Here is a 20235-nt window from a genome sequence, read left to right as displayed (position 1 = left end):
AATAATGCCCACTTTTTGTGTTGTGAAAATCTGCTGGTTTATTTAAAGGTACCTATTTGAGAGCGTTGGCAACATGCGCTACCTTACCATTAACCACTGCTCCTTAGCAGATGACGCAGCTTACACCTGTGTGGTGGGAGATGAGAAATGCACAACAGAGCTCTTTGTTAAAGGTAATAAAGATTTAAAGGCATTTTGGAGCAAACCTGTGCTTACTTAATGTTTTCCTTTTCATGTGTTTTTTTTTCAGAGCCCCCTGTCACAATAGTAAAAAATCTGGAGGATCAGATGGTGATGAAAGGTGAGCGGGTAGAGTTAGAATGCGAAGTGTCAGAAGAAGGAGCCACTGTGAAATGGTGAGATGTTGTTCTCTACACATCTCTACTAAGTTTTCAGTAGTTTAATTTTCATGTTAATGGATCATGACAAAAAGGTAAAAAAGCTTGAAAACCACCTGATAAAAATATAATGTTAGCCAAAAGCAGATGGAAATGTTTCCACAGCCATATCATTGAAATTAGATGAGCCTCATTTCTGTAAGCCTTTTTATTTTTATTGACTCATAAACAGTTGATTACACATTTACTAAAACTCAGAGCAATTAAACATTTTTCATAAGCAATAAATGCAAAGTAACAAGGTTATGAGGTAAAATGTTTACATCATGAATGAATGGAACATTGAGGTATTTCAGGACCACTCAAACATCTTCAACTACTGTTATTGTAGAAAGACTTTTTTTTTTCTTTGCAGGGAGAAAGATGGTGTTGAACTAACCAGAGATGAATCTTTGAAATATCGCTTCAAGAAAGATGGCTGCAAACACGTGCTGATCATTAATGAAGCCAGCAAAGACGACGGTGGACACTACAAGGTCAAAACAAACGGAGGAGAGTCTGTCGCTGAACTGCTGGTGCAGGGTGATTGCCATTCTTTGGCCACTTCTTCTGTCAGTGATGAATTGTACAAATACACATTCTGTCACGTCAAAAGACATTCTCATAGCTAACCAGCAGCTGGCTTGGCAGCTTTGTCATTCCTGGCAGGTTGACTTTGTGTAGCTTGCATAGTTCTGCCGAGGTTCCAGCAGCAGGAGTATGTCAGCTAAAGTTGAAAAACGTTCATAAATATCACCTGAAGGGCAGAGATCTGTAAAGTAGGTGTTGGCCCATGCGCTTGTCTTTGGTTTTGAGTTTTTTGATTGGAGGTGAGAAGGAAGAATGTGAGGTCAGAGTTAAATGTTTTCTTTTGGTCAGTACCTTAGATGTTCCGTTTCCATCCTCTATGCCAAATGTTTGACTGGGACAGTTTAAACCTCTACATCCAAGGATATCCTAAATATAATCTATCTAGTTCCACCAATGACGATAGTTCATCTCATGATGTGCTCAGCAAAGTCAAAAGCTTTTAAATACATGCATGACTTCATTTATATTTTCATCTTTTCTGTTTTTTGTAGAAAAGGCATAATTTCATCCTGTTTTTAAATTTTCATTTCTATTCATGTGTTGAATCTCCTTTGGTGTCTCAGGAGGTTTTGTGTGTAGATTTAGCCCAGTAGTTGTTCCTGCGGTTTTCTCAGTTAGGTTTATATGCCTTGTTAATTGAACTCCAACCTGCCAAGAATAATCAGCTGCCACACTGCGACAGAGATCAACACCTCAGTCCACAACAGAGCTTCTATTATAATGCCATTCCCACCATATCTATTTATTCTGTCTAGGCAGTGTGCTGACTAGTGTAGCCTTTGTATCTCACCAAGAACACAGGGTTGCAAAACCTCCCATGCACATTTTTCTTGTGATATTTAGAAATAATGTAAAGCTCCTGGATATGGTTTTCAGGATGCAACCATTTTTTTTCCCATCATAACTCATATGGACTTTTTAGTTTGTGTCTGCATTACAGAAAGACTTGACACTGGACCTTTATTATTATCCCACCACTCCTTACATAGTGCCCCTGCATCTTATTCCATTGAAGGTGTTAATGCTGGTTGGCATTCTGAGCTGTCTGGGCTTGTGTTTTTTCTGACTATGCAGAGAAAGAACTGGAGATCTACCAGAGCATTGCGGACCTCACGGTAAAGGCAAAGGATCAGGCGGTGTTCAAATGCGAAGTGTCGGACGAGAATGTGAGGGGAACCTGGTACAAGAACGGTGTTGAAGTCAAGCCTGACACCAGGACAAACATCTCCCATATTGGAAGGTGAGGACACCAAACATGCTGAATTATGCATGTAACACCACATTGATCCAATTACATAATTTTCCAAACTTTCAAACACACAGAATCCACAAACTGACCATCGATGAGGTGAAACCGGAGGATGAGGGAGACTATACTTTTGTGCCAGATGGCTATGCTTTCAACCTTTCTGCTAAACTCAATTTCTTGGGTAGAAATATTTCTTAAGCTTGAAAACTTCAAAGTCATCATTTGAGCCCCACAAGCTAAATGTCTAAAGATTCATGCTTCTTTTTGGATTTTTCAGAGGTGAAGATCGATTATGTGCCACGCCAAGGTACACAATTACAAAATTACACTCTTGTAGAGAAAAGAAAAACACTAGTCATATCCCATTACAACAATGTGCATTAAACTTTCAAAGATCCTCCCAAGATCCACCTTGACTGCATGGGCCGCACTGCTGATTCAACTATCATAGTGGTGGCTGGAAACAAACTGCGTCTGGACGTCCCTATCACTGGAGATCCTGCTCCCACGGTGATCTGGACCAAAGGAGAGAAGGTAAAAGAGATCTAACATCCAATGTTATTAATGTGCTGACAGGAGCCATCTGTCCAGTGAGTTGTAGGTAAGACCTGACATCTGAGACCTGCTAACAAAGCAGCACATCATTCTATAATGCTGCAATTTGAGTTTGAAACAAGAAAGCCCAAGCAGGTTCTAATATATCTCAAAGGATGTTGATCACATTTAAAAACTGTTACAACTTGTTTATGTATTAGTTGTTGCTACTAGCTCGCTATGCCCCACTGATGTCAGAGAAACTAATGGATTCCTCCCTGTTTTCACCAAACTGAATGGGAAGAGTGGTAATATTATCTACAAGCAATAATGTGAGGTGAAATAGAGGTTACCCACCCTCCCTATTATCAGCTTTTACTGCTTTGCTGTCCTTAAATGTAGGCTAGTTCTGTAAGACCTGATGGAGAAGAGAACGCAGGGCACTCAGCCTGTTGGACCCTAAATGATGGAGAGGTAAGTGCATGTTAGCAGTTGCCATTTTGTTTCCACTATTGACCTCTCCAATACAAGTCAGCACACAATGCCAGTATTGAGTATTGGTTCAATACTGGTACTCTCTTTGAAACAGAAGGAACCATATTTCTTCCCCCAAAAAATCCAACAAAGATTTGAATAATGGGGTGAATTATGAATGCAGTGATTTGCCAATTACTTTACGCACATAATATTTAATACAAATATGTACATGCCTGAATTTGACTGCATTGTTTAATAACTAGGAGTAATTGTATTGTAGTTACTTGACTTGGCATTTTTTTGTACAATTCGATTGAATTGACTTTGTAGAACGCCTTGAGACAACATGTGTTGTGAATAGGCCCTATATTCATTAACTGAACTGAAAAAAAACATTTTAAATTTGAAACCAGAATCCTCATAATAATTGAAGGAGAATATTTGCAATCAGTTAAGCAAATATTGCTTTTTATGCCATTAAAGTTTTGGCTTTTTTTATGTTGAATAAACCACCCCCCTCTATGCAGTTTTTAGTAATCATGTTATTATTCTCTTGCCTTTAATTCTAATTTGTTGTGGTGTTCATCAAGATAGTTGAAAGATGTTTCTAGTCTTTTCTTGATCTTAAGCTTTTTGTACAAATATCTGTCTTAAGCAAATGAGTAGTGGAAGTACTTGTGATGATGCCAAATTGGTAAAGTAAAAAATGAAAAAGTAGAGGACCAGGAATTGAGCATTGTGGAATCTTAATAGACAAATTTCTGGTTTTCAATTAGTAAAGAATACCTATTGAAACACGAAAATATGCCCCTTGATATATAATGAAATCAAGTTAAAAATTAGACTTGTTCAACAAAACTAATTTAAATATTTTAAAGTTTTTTTTTATATTAAAGTTTAAATGATTTGCAAAGCAGCTTTTTTGGAAATTGGATTTCTGTTGTCTCACCTACAGTGTAACAAAACTCCTGATATAGCTAGGTAAAAAACTCTGTCATCGCCTTGTAAATTTGTCATCAAGTATCTTTTAAAATGCTGTCAAATTGCACTAAAACCTTGAAGAAATAATGCTGCACCACTGTGCTGATTTGCTATATAACTTTCGAATATATGCCCATCACCATCTCCACCAGCTATCACTATACACCATTGGAATTGCTTTGTTTTTGTTCAGTTTTATACGCTAAAAGAAGAGCATGTTACTAATAGCATGCATTAAATTGATAAGTTCATGTACTCAAACTTCTTCTGGACAAAGGTGACAGAAAACTGGGCAGTAAGTATGGTTTGCATAGAAACTTTACACAGTGACAAATTAGGGAAAAAAAGTTCTAATTGTATGTTCTTTAAATTACTCTAACACTTTGTATGTTTAATCTGTTTTCCTGCTGTTCAACACCTGATAAAAAACAGTCGATGATTGTAAAGCTGTATGAAGAGCTTTTTTATCCGGTATGTGTCATGAACTGGAAATGTTATAATAAGCATCAAATAAACTAGGGACATAAATATTCTGAAGCTGTGCTGAACATTTGTTGTAGTCTATGAAAACTGGGTTGCAGTTAGGCAGTTAGCATTGTTGCTCTGCAGCAAGAAAGTCCTGGGTTCAAATCCTGACCTGGGTTCTTTCTGCACTGAGTTTGCATGTTCTGACATGTGCATGTAGGGGTTCTCTCTGGGTACTCTTGCTTCTACTCAAAAACCAAAGACATGACTGTTGTGTTTACTGGTTTCTCTAAATTGTCCTAATTTTCCCTGTGATGGCCCGTTGACCTGTCTATATACTGCCTTTTGTCCAATGACCGCTGGGGAGGCCCCAGCCCCCCTCATAGCCCTGCAAGAATAAGAGGGTATAGACAATGGATTGATTGTAAAGTCCCTTATCAAGTGGTTACCCTCAGTGTTTGCCTCTTTGACAATGTACAAAGCCAAACAATCCAAACTTAAGCACAATAACCTCAGGTCTGGCGAGTCGTTATTTCTTTTTGTTTAAGTTAGTTATCAATGGTGATACATAAATGTATATTACCTCATCAGGCCTGGATATAAAATGAAGGTTCAAAGTTACATAATGAGTTACCTAATATTTAATGATTAGGTCATCACAGAAGGAGACGGCAGGGTCCATGTGGAATCCACCAAGGGACACTGTATCTTTACTATTGAGGGTGCTGAGAGACAAGACGAGGGGGTTTATTCTGTGGTGGTTCGAAACCCAGCAGGGGAAGACACAGCTGATATCAATGTCAAAGTTGTTGGTAAGACAGAGATACTGTGCCTCCTGATAAAGACAGAATAAACTTTTAAACAAACATATTATTTTAACTGAATCACTGTTTTACCTCATAGATGTTCCAGATCCTCCCCAGGCTCCTAAAATCCTCAGCTTGGGGGAGGATTCCTGCATTGTTCAGTGGGAGCCCCCTCATTTCGATGGTGGAGAGCCAATCATCGGTAACAGAATGACTGTATTGTGAAAAGTCAGCCTTTTATGTAACACATCTTATTACATGTAGTTTGAATGCATTTTAAATTGAAATACTTCCAAGACATGTTCTTGCCATTTTATTCTTTATTGTTTAAACGCTGTTCTGTTGGGTTTTTTTTCCAGAGTTTTATAATTATCTGTTATAGTTTTAGGCTTTCTCACTTGCTTATGGTGCTTCAGAGACAGCGGGGGAAAATGTAATTAAATAATATTTCTCTGATAATTTTTTTACCCCAGTCTTCCATCTGTTTGGCTCTATAATGGTTGTATAATGTTTCCACAATTATTATCTTATTGAATATCTATTTTTTTCAAGACCAATAAAAGCAGCTAGTAGGGGAAAGAGAAATGCGCAGATATCTGTCTTGATATCTATCATCTCTGTAATCAAAGAAACCCCAGAAATATAAAGATAATTTATGTTAAAATTTGAGTATGTGAAAAAGAAGTGGATAGGCAACTAAGTCTTGTTGCATCCCAGAAAAGATTTTGTTTCTTTTTACTATGAATCAGTTAACAGTTGAAATAAATCTATTTTCTGTTTAATAAAAGCAAACTATAACCTGTGCGGGTTAAGTCAAATGACTAGAAAAGCCTTAAAAATAAAATATAATGATTAACTGTAATATTTAACATATTGCAGCACTTAAACTAAGGCTGACTGCACTTCACTGGTTGTTTTGAAATCTTTTACTTTGGGTAAAGTTTTTTTAGTGCTAGGATGGGTTGAGGGGATTTATTGACTGTTAACTAATTACTTGAGAATACTTAAAAAATAGAAATTTGGAAATCTGTCTATAATCATGATTTTTCAATCCATAAAAGCAGTTTTTGCTCGAAAGATGGGTGCTTAAAGTCAATACAAATTAGATTTTCTTATGTTGCCTGCTTCTCTTGTATACCATAGATATGGATATAATTTGTTGCTCTTGAATTCTAAGGTTATGTCCTGGAAAGGAAGAAGCTGAGGAGCTATAGGTGGATGCGACTGAACTTTGACCCTTACCCTGAAACAACCTATGAGGCCAGGCGCATGATTGAAGGGATGACATACGAGATGAGAGTCTATGCCGTCAACAACATTGGCATGTCTCATCACAGTCCAGCCTCCCAGCCATTTGTGCCAGTTGGTGAGTGTTTGTGAAGAGGCATACACCAACCTTTATCCACCTTTTTTTGTTTAGACATAAATTACCTGACATGTTTATTAAGTGCTGTGTGTTGTTGAAAGTGCATCACAGAGATCACTTGGTTTTGTTAAGACAGGATGAACAAAACTGATTCGTTCATTTTCAACACACTATTATACAGTGGTTTTAGTAGTTTTATGCCTGGCCGCAAAGCTGCTGATGTCTGATCTCTCTGTTGTCGGATCAAACTCAGTTTGATATGTGTGGCTTTTCCTTTAGGTCAAAGAGTTTGCTCAACACGTGGTCGTGACGGCGTGGGGAGATGATGTATTTGTGTTACATATGTATGGCTGCGTTTATCTTAACAAAATCACTCAGATGTGTTTTTGTATGTCTGATAGAGGAATTAACAAGGTGTAGTACGAACATTTTTGTGCCAGATGATAAGGTAACCACCAAAATCATGAAGCGTTAACTTGCACATGAGGTTAGAAAATTCTCGGTCGGTTCCTCCTGCAATCCCTTACATCAGTAATATCAGTCCTCATGGGGTTTAACTCACCTTTAGACTTATCTCTGTGCAGTGCACTGAGCAAATCAAGCGTTTTCCTCCTTGCATCATGAATTTCTTTAGCGTATACTTAAAGACTCTGGGAATATTCTGAACAAAAACAAAGAAGGTGACAATGGTCACAAACTGGAAAATTCAAGCACTCAATAGAAACTTTTAAAACTGAAGACATTTAACATTTTTTTTTATAAAGCGGTATTTAAGAAAATGATATTTTCGTTAGAAAGGCAAATAAATACAACATAGTAGCACTCAGTTCCAAGTTAGATGTACCTTTTTTAGGTTGCAGCTGGTAATTTGAGTAGTAACATTTGGATTAAGACCTTTTACCAACCATCTCTTCATCCACTTGTTGATTTATAAGGATCATCAGTACGCCCAGATGGCCATAGTATGACAGCGGATTAGGAAACAATCCATGGCATCTATCTCTATAAATATTAGCTGGGAAGCCATGGAATCTGCTTTGGCAAGCTGCTAAACGTAGAAGGATTAATGCTACTGTGGAGGTTGCCTTAGTGTGTTTACCAATGAAAAGGCAGTAGAAAGACAATAGGGACTGTTAGAGGCAGGGAGAGGATGAAAATAGACAACAGATACACTGGACTTGATAAGCATTCATGCAGTTATTGGAAATAATGGCATAAGTTAAGCTCCCGAAGATAGGAATTATTATCTTTAGGTGTAGTCTTGTCTTCTAGTTTTCACATTTGACCTTTCAAAGAGTACCGTGTTTGTGTTTTTAAATTTGGTATATGGCAATGATAAACGTTATCTGAGCTATATGTGAATATATCCCTACTGCAGAAAGTTTCATTGCACAATTTTGCTTAGCCTGTATCTTTTAAAGTGGGGTATAACCTTCAGGACATATCCATACATTTTTAGTCTCTCCACAGGTTTTCAAAATATCTGTATAACTAAATATTAACTCGGAGTAATGCTTCCCACTCAGAGTGTTCACGTCTAGGCTGCAACATTTATTCACAGGGTATTATAGTGCACAGTGTAAGAAGTGTCCTCAGATTTTTTCCCATCAGTTTCAAAGCTGATGGTGTAGGTTAAGGCTGTTTTTGAGGTTAGTGACCAAGGTTTGATTATGTATCGGGGGAGCCATAAAAACAGGTTTCAGTTCATTTTAACTGCTGTCTGCCTGCCTAGATTTCCTAAGATGACAGATCAACAATGTAAATAAAAAAACAAGAATCAGTTAAGGCTAAATTAGCCTTTTGAGCAGCTTCCAAAAACTCACAACCAAAGCTTACTTTTGCAATCTGTCATGCTTTGGCTGTTTCGCTATTATGATTGCACTTCCATCCTTTGCATTTTAAACTAATATGAATCCAAGCTGTTACAAGCTGTAACAGTGGTTTGCTTTTGGCGCATTTGCAGTAAGTGCATTGCATGGGTTGGAACCAATGAACCAAGGTCTATTTATGTACATCAAAATCATGTCATTTTGGTCCCCACTGGATAAAAATGACATGCTGCATTGCAGGGACTTGAAGTGAACTGCAGGTCAGACAGTGAGCTCATATTTCATTGCCTGAAAGAAGGCGCCACTCGCAGGCTTGCAGGGTAACAGACTGTTAGATAACTGGTGTCCCACTTAAAAACAGGCTGATGCTGAATCCACCTGCTGTGTTTAACCACTGACTCGTTAAAAGAGATGAAAATCATGCAAGTCACTCCGCACTATATGACTTGCATAGGTGCCCCTGTTTGACTGATTTTATTTGTAGGCATAAAGGGTTCTCAGTGGTCATTTCTGGTGCAGTTGTGTTTGGAACCAGGTTCCCCCATTTGTTCTTATTGTTATTTCCATATGTCTGTCTGATCATATGTAGATGTAGTTTAAAATAAAAACCTGGGCGCCTCGATGGCACAGAGGTAAAGGGCGCGACCCATGTACAGAAACTACAGTTCTCGACGCAGCCATCATGGGGTCATGTTCTGGCCCGTTGACCTTTGTTGAATGTCTTCCTCTCTCTTTCTCTCCAACCCATTTCCTGTTGGTCAGCTTACAAAATAAAGGCCACTGGTGCCACAAAATTAATATAAATAAACCAAAACAAAAAAAGACACTGAGCAAAAATGATGACTCATTTTACAAAAAAAATTATTTCTTTAATTCTGAGGAACAAATGTGGCAACATGTATACGTAGATGTTCATAAGAGCACAAATTGCATGTTATTAAAGATGTGTTGCATGTTAGTATAAATTGCTCTCCATATCACACACACAGGTTATGGCAACACTTTAGTCTATTTTGATGCCCGAATAAGATAAATTAATATTTTATTCATTTTGACTCATGTACATATCAAATTATTCCTTCCAGTGGATTCAAGACAATCTTGCAGTTTTTCAGTAAAACAGAAAAAGTAATGTTGGAAATTTCTGCAGGCATGTTTGAGGCTTTAATTAAGCTCGTCCACTTGTCTAAGTGTTCGTTCAGGATTTATTGCTTTAATTTTTAACCCGTCTAAAGTGGCCATTTATCTGCCTTCTGCCACTCTCTCAGCCCCCACCAGCGAGCCCATCGGACTGCACGTCGAAGACATCAGTGACACTTCAATCACGCTGAAGTGGCGAGCACCGGAGAGGGTCGGCGCTGCTGAGCTCGAGGGTTACGGGGTCGAGTACTGCAAGGAGGGCAGTAAGTACTGGAGGCAGCCCCCTGCATGCTTCTGATAAGGCCTGCTCATTATAGAGTTTATCATCAGAATGGGATAATTACAGCACAGTGATGCATCTGAGCTCTTAAAATGACTGCACAGCTTGTACAGGTCATGTTCATAAATAACATTTCTCTATCTCTATTAAATAATAATGCAAACAGGATAATTATGTGATTTTAACTGGTGTTCTCTTGGGTGGCAGCTGACGAATGGGTACCAGCTATTCAGGGTCTTACAGAGAGATCATCAATGACTATCAAAAACCTGACCACAGGAGACAAACTCCTGTTCAGAGTGCGAGCCTACAACATGGCAGGGCCCAGTCCTCCGGCTGTTCTGGCTCAGCCTGTGACTATCAGGGAAATCATGCGTGAGTATTCCTACAACTGATTCTTCCAACATTCCTGATAGGTTCATTCAGTTTTCGCTTTCACAACAATCTGTCAGTTCTCCTGGGGCTTCATTTAATAAAGTCTTCCTAGGCTCCAAACAACTTTTTTTGTTTGTTTATGCATCTATTTTGTTGACTAATTTCAGATAATTTTTTGTTTTTGTTAATCCCCTTAACTCTTACCTATATCTCACTCACACTATTTTGTCAAACGTACTTGTCTGTCTACTTTTACATGTACATGAACGTTGATGACATCCTATTCCTAATCTTTAAGGTCAAATTTGTTGATGGATCCACCGTTGCCAGCAATAGCTACATTAATTATTCTGTCAACATCTTCCACAAGGTTGAGGAGTGTGTTCATAGTTAGATGAAAAAAAACCAGAAATACAGCCTTCGCTCTAATTCAGCCCAAAGGTGTTCAAGACAGTTGAGTTCAAAGCAAGTGCAGGCGAGTCTCTCAAAGTTTCTCCACACCAAACTTTGTACACCTGCAGCCATTGATATAATTGTGACACCAGAATTCATTGATTTGGTGGTATGACCCTGTACTTTTGGCAATATACTGTAGTGTATTTGTTTAGTTGGATTTATGGAAATAAATAAGGGTAACAGTCTATGTTGAAGGAACCAATAACCTAGGCGTTATTAGTGTAGAGAGTAATCGCCTCATGTTTTATCAAAATTTAATTATGACTGATTTATGTCCGCTAAGGACTTTCATAGTCATAAATAAATCAATTAACTAAGATTTTGCACCCTCACCCCACCCCCCTGCAAAACCAAGAATATGTACTTTATTTTGAAATGTGTTCCCACAATATAATTTTTTATTTGATGATGACATTTGATCTTTTAATTATCAAAATACACCAACGGGTTATGAGAAAGGTCAGATGCTTTAATTAAAACTTGAGCCCATTCCCTTTTTATGACCTAATTAGAACATTAAAGGGTTGTAGTTTCTTTTTATAAAATAACAATGATCTGTAAGTCTTTTTTATTTCACAAAAAAAAAACAGTAACTTCATTGTAATGGAAAAAGCAGCATAAGTAGCTAGAAAATATCCTATAGTGACTCCACAAGCAGCAGAAATATATCACGCTCTGCTTTGGTTCATCAGTCATTTGTTTAAGACAACAAACTTTCGTGTTCAGCTTTTACTTCCACATATTCAAACAGATCTTGGAGGTTATGCTCTACTGTCTCTAGAGCATTTTTTATGATGTGTTGAAATCATGTGAATATTAAACAGTGATGATGAAAGTTTATTAAATCTCCAGTGAAGTAATTATCTTAAGGTACTTGTATATTTCCAAGGAATGTCTTGTTAAAGCAGGGGTTCTCCTGTGACCCTCAAAGGTTTCTAAATTATGTTTCACTGACTTATTCTGTCTTTTGTTTTCAACAGAGCGCCCAAAGATTTGGCTTCCACGAAATCTCCGCCAAACTCTCATCAAGAAAGTTGGAGAATCTGTTAACGTTATGATCCCTTTCCAGGTGATGTTTTATTATTATGTTTAAAAGGACAGTGTACAGGCAGCTAGTAAATATTATTAGAAATAAATATAAGAGAAGACAATGGGAGACACAGTCCACTGGAATGATAAACTCTAGATAATGTATTATTAGCTAGTGCATGAAGGTGTGGGGTGCACAATGAGTTCGGCATCATATTATGTACAGTGGTATTACACATGATTGTGTTGGACACAGTGTGTTATGTATTTCAAATGATATGTTTTACATATGAACATTAATATTGCACATTGTGAACATTACATTTTGTGAAGTTCTGGTGTATATTGGTGTATACTAATCTGTCTGACAGCACATAAAAAATGTCCCTGAATCTGGTGGTTCCTGCTGGAGGGTGGCAAGAAAAGCTGCAGTGTGATCTCAGTCTTTCATGATGCTGTCTCTGTCTTTCTGAGACAACGGGTGGTGTAATTGTCCTAGATTGCTGGGAGGATCGCACCAATGATCCTCTTAGCTGTTTTCACCCTCTTTCCAGGATTCTCTTGCCCTGAACAGAGCAGCTGTCGAACCAGGATGTGATACACTCCATGAAAATGGACTCTACAGCACACCTGTAGAAACCAGTGAGCACTGTGGTGGACATTCAGGACTTCCTCAGATGTCTGAAGAAGTTAAGGCATTGATGACCCTTCTTTTGGACAACTGAAGTGCTCTGCCTATTTGAGGTGGATGGTGATTCCTAGCAACTTGAAGCTGTTAACCCTCTGGAGCACCTCCTCATATGCAGATGTGATCATGAGTCACATCCTGATGTCCAGGATCAGCTCCTTACTCATAATGACATTAAGAGGTTGTTCTCCTGACACCCATCTGCCAAGACTTTGACCTCGTCCCTGTATGCAATAGGCCCAAAATGGTAGTGTCATTAATAACTTCATGGTGGTATTGGTGCTTTGTCTGGAAATAGAGTAACTGATCTTTGAGAGTAGTGCCAGTGTTCACTGTCAAGGTGGAGGATTTTTTTTTTTTTTTTGCAGTACATTCTGTGGCCTATTGGTGAGGAAGTCTAGGATCTAGCTGCATATGGTGGCAGTCACAGACCCAGTGGCTTTTAGTGGGTCTGGGACTGCGGGACGCAGCTTGCCAGGCCTGTGGGGATGACTATGTTCAGTGGATAAATGTCATCTAGTGATAACCGACCAGCACAGCAGTCTTTATTGTCCTGGTGAGCCAGAGTGATGTGAGTAGACTGTGAAATTGCATCCTCCATGGATCTACCTGTGTGCAAATTGCAGATGGTCTAGACGTCTGGAATGCAGTCTGTAATAGATGTTAGTGCTACTGATCTGGTCATTAAAGCAGGTCACCTTGTTCTTCTTGGGGTTTGGAACAATGGAGGTGTTTCTGAAGCTGTTGTGAACAGTTGTGCCCTGCAAAGATGTGTTAAATATGTCAGAGAAGAAAGCAGAGTGTTGCTCACAGCAAACCTGAAGGATACAGGCTGAGATTAGATCTTGAATTATAGCAGTGAGGGCTTTGACTCAAAAGTTATTTTTACATCCAAAACAGAAGCAGTGAAACTTAGGTCATACATCATAGTGAGAGTGTGCTCTGGTGAGACCTAGTTTGTGAGCTGAAAGCCTGGATTAATATTATTTTAAAGAAAACAATTATGACATATATATTTATATATATATATATATATATATATATATATATATATATATATATATATATATATATATATATATATATATATATATATATATATATATATATATATATATATACAGGGGTTGGAAAATGAAACTGAAACACCTGTCATTTTAGTGTGGGAGGTTTCATGGCTAAATTGGACCAGCCTGGTAGCCAGTCTTCATTGATTGCACATTGAACCAGTCAAAATATTGAAATGCACACAACATTATGAGTGACATACCAGAGTTCAAAAGAGGACAAATTGTTGGTGCACGTCTTGCTGGCGCATCTGTGACCAAGACAGCAAGTCTTTGTGATGTATCAAGAGCCACGGTAAACCTTTTAGTGCCAGGAAAAATACGGCTGATACCAAACACAACTTCTAGACTGCACACAGACTTTTTGGACACTGCAAACTTTATGTGATTGCAGATAATGGATGGCAAAACAGGTACAGCAATAAAACATTGGAAAGCTTTACTCTGTAGCTCCACTGTTGCACTGTAAAGTGTAAAGACAGCAAATGTTTTAATGTGCCACCTACAGGGGTTGGACAATGAAACTGAAACACCTGTCATGTTAGTGTGGGAGGTTTCATGGCTAAATTGGACCAGCCTGGTAGCCAGTCTTCATTGATTGTACATTGCACCATTAAGAGCAGAGTGTGAAGGTTCAATTAGTATATGTCATTCCCAAGACGAATTGGCGCTGTATTGGCCGCAAAAGGAGGCCCTACACCATACTAATAAATTATTGTGGTCTAAACCCAGGTGTTTCAGTTTTCTTGTCCAACCCCAGTATATATTTAGCAAAAATTATATCTCAGAATATTAAAAAGCAGTGTATTGTAGTCACATTTAGAGCACACACTTCCCCTTTTTAAATCTTGCATGTTCCTCAGCCTCTAAACTATGATATTAATTGAGGTTGAGGTTTCATGTTGATACATCTATGTATCTATGTATGTACATCTGTTAGTAGGTGAAAAGTTAGGGTTAGGGGTTTGTTGACAGCAAGCTGAAAGAGGGCAGAGCTCGTATTGACCCATGCTTGCTGGTGCCGCTGTATATATTTCCCCATTAATCAGATCCAATTAAAACTCCAAAACAGATTACTTTTATCTTTATTAAATGAACACATCTATCTTATACTTTACAAAGATGAGGCAAACAGACAAAGTTGGTGTGTTTTTTTTTTCTCAGATTATAAAAAAAAGGTTCATAAAACTTAATTCTCACTTTTCTCTTCAATGGTTGCAACAGAACAGTGTGTTAGATTACCTTTTATGCTATAGAATACCACAGTACTTGCACTAAACAGCATTTGAGGATTCGTAATTTTTGTTTTTGTTAAATACTATTGTAACAGTAAGGCTATAAGTGTCATCTAAAATTTGACCTATTGCATTTTGAACTCAGTCTTGTCTTGGTCAGCAGGGTAAACCCCGGCCAAAGGTTACTTGGAGTAAAGATGGAGAACCTCTCCAACCCTCATTTGCAAGCATTAGGAACAGCGAATTTGATTCGATCCTCTTCATCCGGAATACGGAGAGAAAGCACTCTGGGCAGTATGATCTCAAAGTGCAGATCGAGAATGTGGAAGACACAGTTAAAGTTATGCTGCAGATTGTTGGTGAGTTTAATTTAAAATTAGCTGCTTTTTTGGTATAGACGGAAGCACAATCTCTATAATTACCTAGTTATTAGTTATTATAAAAGAAATTATCCCTGTAGATCTCCCAGGGCCACCCGAAGCACTGAAAATTGTGGATGTGTGGGGTTTTAATGTGGCACTGGAGTGGAAGCAGCCCAAGGATGATGGTAACTGTGAAATAAGTGGCTACACAGTTCAGAAAGCCGACAAGAAGACCATGGTAAGAATCCATACTCTTTGTTATAAGACCTGTTTGGATACATTGGAGTAGAGTTGAAAACAATAAATTGTTGTTTGCAGCAAAGAATTAGGGTAGAAAACATGAAGCATGGTACATAACTGCTGCATATGGCGTATTTATAGGATACTTAAAATAACCAATTCGCTTAGGGGTAGTACCCAATGAGTGTCTAATAAGTAGCAGTAAATGTATGTCCAACTGCTTAGAAAAAGAAGTAAAAGCATTATTAAGGAACAACTAAAAGTGAGAAATTTCTCCTTAGGTAGGCTGTTTGAAGTGGCAAATGCCTTGAACCAAATAGCAACTAGCAGGAAATGTACCCTATAAGTGGTGACACTGTTTCTCGTAAGCACCCATAATGTAAAAGGGTAGTACCCCCCAAGTAACAAGGGAGAATTATGAAAAATACTCTTGAGTACCCTTTAAGTTGTAGCAATGTAACAAGCTATATTGTTTTCCTACCATTGAATTATAATATAGAAATATGCATTAAATAGAGGAAACCTTGCTTGAATATATTGTCTTTTTTAATAAAATATCGACTGAAAGATTAAAAGTTACATCTGATGTCATTTAGACCAGGTAGTAAGAAGAATAAAAAAAAATTTAATCTGTTTCTGAAAACCTATGTCCTCAGACAAAAACATTTCATTCACTTTAGTTTTATAATAGTAAAAATGACTGTAATGAAAACAAAATTTATTTCACACACACAAAAAAACACATTTCATTTCTGATAAGTAATAAGAAGTCTTAATAGTGGGGAACCAAACTAATCAAATGGTCACGTTAAGACACCTAATACAAGCAAAACTAATAATCTAAACTAGAGCACAGACAAATATAAACTCAAGTAGCAGCTGCATTGAATATTGATACATACTGCATATTCTGTACATAATTTTTCTGTCCCCTAAAAGAGAAAGAAGACAGATCGAAAATTATTGGATACAAAAACTACTAATCATTTCCCACATCTTAAATTCATTCCACTTTCAAATTGTGGTTTCTGCTCACTGACAGGACAGTAAAATAATACAAACTGGACAAGCACAAAGAGAGAGAAAGAAAAAGAGTTTTGTCTCCTTTCTGACATTTATTCCTCAATTATCCAATGCTAAAAATGCTGTCCACTTTGACAACCAGTAATACTGAACCATTTGGCAAAGGACTCTAACTGCCACCGTCCTTCACCTCAAGCTGCCAAGAACAATGTTGCCCAGGAATGTCCTAATCTTATCCATTCAGCCTTGACCTGGTCTAGATAGTCTGTGCACTGACGCAGACACATTGTTCCCCAGCCAGCGTGGCGGTCAGCTCGTGTTTCACCTCAGCCATTATTAGATCAAATTAATTTTACATGCAACACAGTAAGCTTTGAGGTGGTGATCATCATGTTACCAATATGTCTGCCTGGTACATGTCAGAGACAGAATCACTGAGGTCAAATGTACTTCAAGGCTGCTTAAAATCCTGTTTCTATCCTGCATCAAAGAAACGAGCTGTTACAGAATCCCTTTAGTTACAGCTGCAATGTAAAGGGTCGTGGAAGTTTATCCCACATTTTCCATTTGAGTTAAGAAATGTTTTTTCCTGCTTCCAGTTTCTGCTACTATTGTGAGTTTTAAATAAAGAAAAAAAAAAAACTGCAAAAAAGGCTATTTGAAACAATAAATGTATAAAATTGCTCATGCAAAGAACATACAGATCAGGCAGATTAAAATTTGAAAATATTTTGCATGTTCAAACCTCACTGAAGCATTTTATGTGATATATATAAAGGAATGGTTTACAGTCCACGACCACTACAGAAGAACACACTGCGTGGTGTCTGACCTCATCATGGGGAATGAGTACATCTTCCGAGTGTTTTCCATTAACCTGGTAGGCCTCAGCCACGAGCCCTGCACCACAAAGGAAAGTGTGTTCATCCAGAAATCAGGTGAGTTCTCCCTTATAGCTGGGGAGAAATTATGAGAGGTAGAAGGAGAACTCAACAAGAAAAAAAAAAGATACCTAATCTTTGTGTGTCTCTGCAGGTATGGACTACAAGTCTCCCACATACAAGGAGCATGACTTCTCGGAGGCGCCTAAGTTCACACATCCTTTAGTGAACCGATCTATAATAGCAGGATACAACGCCACCCTCAGCTGTGCTGTGCGAGGAATACCAAAGGTATGCATGTTCAAAATTATGTTGGTAACAGGTGACATTTAATTCAACAGAAGTAATCTCAGGGTGCTTTACATGACAAACAGGTTCAGTGTATATCCCAATACATAGAAATCAGTCCAAATCAATTAAATTCATTCAAATTAATTTGAAATAAAATCCAGTCACACATAAATTTAAATCTAATTCAATTAACTACAATTTTAATGCAGCACAATCAGATGTAGTGGATCATAAAATAATAATTATTAAAAAGCAGTGTATCCTGGGGAACCAGCAGACTGCATTAAATGTTCACCTCCGTGCAATCTGTTATCCTGAGCAAGCACAAAGCAACAGTGGAGAGGAACAATTTGCTTTTGACAGGAAGAAACTATAATCACCCGGCTCAGGAAGGGCAGCCATCTTCCGTAACCAACGTCAAGTTGGTTGGTGCTAAGAGTACAGAAAAGGGTGAGAGACAAAATAAAAAAGCACAGAACCAGGAGTACTTTCAATGGAAAGAAAAACAGAACGAAAACCAAAGGTTACCGCGAAAAGTATTATTACAGCATAGGTACAGAAGACTTAAGTCATCTGAGTGAGGACAAATGAGCATTATGTCTGCTAAACAGTTTAAGGCCTAGTTCATACCTAGTCTGTAAATTTTAACGTCTGTACACGTCCAGTAGGGTTGGCTAGGGCTCTCCATGGACATCCCCGACTACTTGATCTCTCACAGTTTCTTGTTAAAGAGTTATGGAAATTACATATGAACATTTAGTTTTGACTGATACACAAAAACAATCCAATTTAGAGCCATGGATAAACTTTGAAGACTAGATATTTGTTATTCAATGTAGAAAAGTATATCCCAGCCAACAGAAACCTACTAATAACAAGGTTAATTTAGAATAACAAATTATGATCATTCTAATTTACCATCAAACAGATCCTGGCGTTAGAATAAACCATGTCCAACCAGCTCCAACGTACAACGTTGACGTACATGGTTCACATACATTTTAAACAATAAAGTTTAAAAAATATCATATGACTGTTTTATTTTGCTCTGCCTTGGTAGCCCAAAGTGACCTGGTACAAAAACAAAATGGACATCTCCAATGAAGCCAAGTATCGCATGTTGTCTAAGCAAGGTATTCTGACGCTGGAGATCCGTAAGCCGGGTCCCTTCGATGGTGGCGTGTACACGTGCAAAGCTGTCAACGACAAAGGGGAGGACGTGGTGGAGTGCAAACTAGAGGTTCGACGTAAGTGTCCTGCTGGTTGGTGCAAGCAAGCGTTCTTCCTCATTTTTATCACCATCTTAAACTCTATCCATGCAGGGGTATCCCTCTTTTTACTCTACCACACACTGTCTGCTTTAAATGGGGTTGAGAATACTATTTTGGGAATACACCCTCTTTGAAATCTTTAAATCTTCACAATAAGGTTATTTGAAAATTCTGAACATCCTGTCTTGAATTTTTTACATTGTTGAAAACATTATTAATATTCTTGCAGGTCTTGTTGCCAGAACAATTTTAGACCTGCAAAAGAGGAACTTTGGAAGAAAAGTTGGATTTTATTCTTAAAAGACGGAAATAATATGGAATTAATACTGAAAAAAAGATTTTTATTTGTATAAGAAAACTAAATATTATATATTTTGTCCCCTTCATACCATGAAGGGATCAAAATAAATCCCACCTTATCATTAATTTTGCAATGGTTTAAATTAACTCCTGATTCCAAACTAAAACCATCAGTAACATGAGATTTGTTAATGAACCTCAGCTATGTGTATTATTTTTATAACTTTGATAGCTGAAGACATATATAAATAATACTCAAATAATTAAATGTTTTTAATAGTTTTTATATATTTTGATAAAAGGTTAGTTACCTTTACTCCAAATCTGTAAAAGCAACTGCTTTCTTAAATATGAGCCTTTACTGATGACATGTCAGTTCAACAGTCTTGTTTGAGTTACTGTAGGTTTAATCTGTAAATTTCTATTCTTTTTTAACATGAAGGGTCATAGTTTGTCACAGTCAAGATGATTGAATCTCTTGTAATGGTAATGTATTTTAATGTGTTGATGTATATTTATTCCTCATTTGCAGCCCAGCTTGCTAAAGAAGAAAAGAAAGATGCCAATAAATGAGGGTTCTGTTTCTGAATGAAGAGGTGGTGAATAGTGTCTTCAACACGATGCTTAAATTAATTCACTAACTGTGCTTAACCAACAATATCTTTGTATTTAATCATCTGCAGACATTTTGGGGTTCTTCAGGGCCAGGATTGAACTGCCAGGCCTCATCAATATTAATCACTAATATGTTATTCTGCATGCAAGTTCTAGTTTTATCAAAGTGGTTTCTGCTCTTTTCAAACTTTAGGAAGATTGGGATTTTTCTGTTTAGAAAAAATCATATATGATAGATAAAAATAAGTATCAAATGTTTGATAATAATGTTTGGATCAGTGTGTGTATAAAACCATATAAAACCAAA

At 37.5% G+C, this 20235-nt stretch overlaps 1 protein-coding gene across 5 annotated transcripts in view; it reads left to right on the top strand.

Annotated features, from left to right (window-relative positions):
- Positions 1–20235, top strand: part of mybpc3 (myosin binding protein C3) — a 39548-nt gene extending 19313 nt beyond the window's left edge. For 3 of the 5 annotated variants that reach the window (XM_047362279.1, XM_047362276.1, XM_047362277.1), the window contains 20 exons: positions 49–173; positions 251–356; positions 754–920; positions 2043–2208; positions 2292–2398; positions 2495–2524; positions 2612–2751; positions 3154–3225; positions 5327–5486; positions 5578–5682; positions 6658–6846; positions 9944–10078; positions 10303–10470; positions 11907–11995; positions 15109–15304; positions 15406–15545; positions 17349–17508; positions 17606–17742; positions 18803–18989; positions 19846–20235. In XM_047362279.1, the coding sequence (XP_047218235.1) occupies positions 49–173; positions 251–356; positions 754–920; positions 2043–2208; positions 2292–2398; positions 2495–2524; positions 2612–2751; positions 3154–3225; positions 5327–5486; positions 5578–5682; positions 6658–6846; positions 9944–10078; positions 10303–10470; positions 11907–11995; positions 15109–15304; positions 15406–15545; positions 17349–17508; positions 17606–17742; positions 18803–18989; positions 19846–19886 (2620 nt within the window). In that variant the 3' untranslated portion in view covers positions 19887–20235. The remainder of the gene's footprint in view (positions 1–48; positions 174–250; positions 357–753; positions 921–2042; positions 2209–2291; positions 2399–2494; positions 2525–2611; positions 2752–3153; positions 3226–5326; positions 5487–5577; positions 5683–6657; positions 6847–9943; positions 10079–10302; positions 10471–11906; positions 11996–15108; positions 15305–15405; positions 15546–17348; positions 17509–17605; positions 17743–18802; positions 18990–19845) is intronic. The other 2 variants (XM_047362278.1, XM_047362280.1) reach the window with 1 other exon arrangement.

Source organism: Girardinichthys multiradiatus, chromosome 4 (assembly GCF_021462225.1).
Source record: "Girardinichthys multiradiatus isolate DD_20200921_A chromosome 4, DD_fGirMul_XY1, whole genome shotgun sequence".
Classification (NCBI taxonomy): Eukaryota; Metazoa; Chordata; class Actinopteri; order Cyprinodontiformes; family Goodeidae; genus Girardinichthys; species Girardinichthys multiradiatus.
Note: the sequence above shows the minus strand (reverse complement) of the source record. Positions and strands in the feature narration are given on the sequence as shown.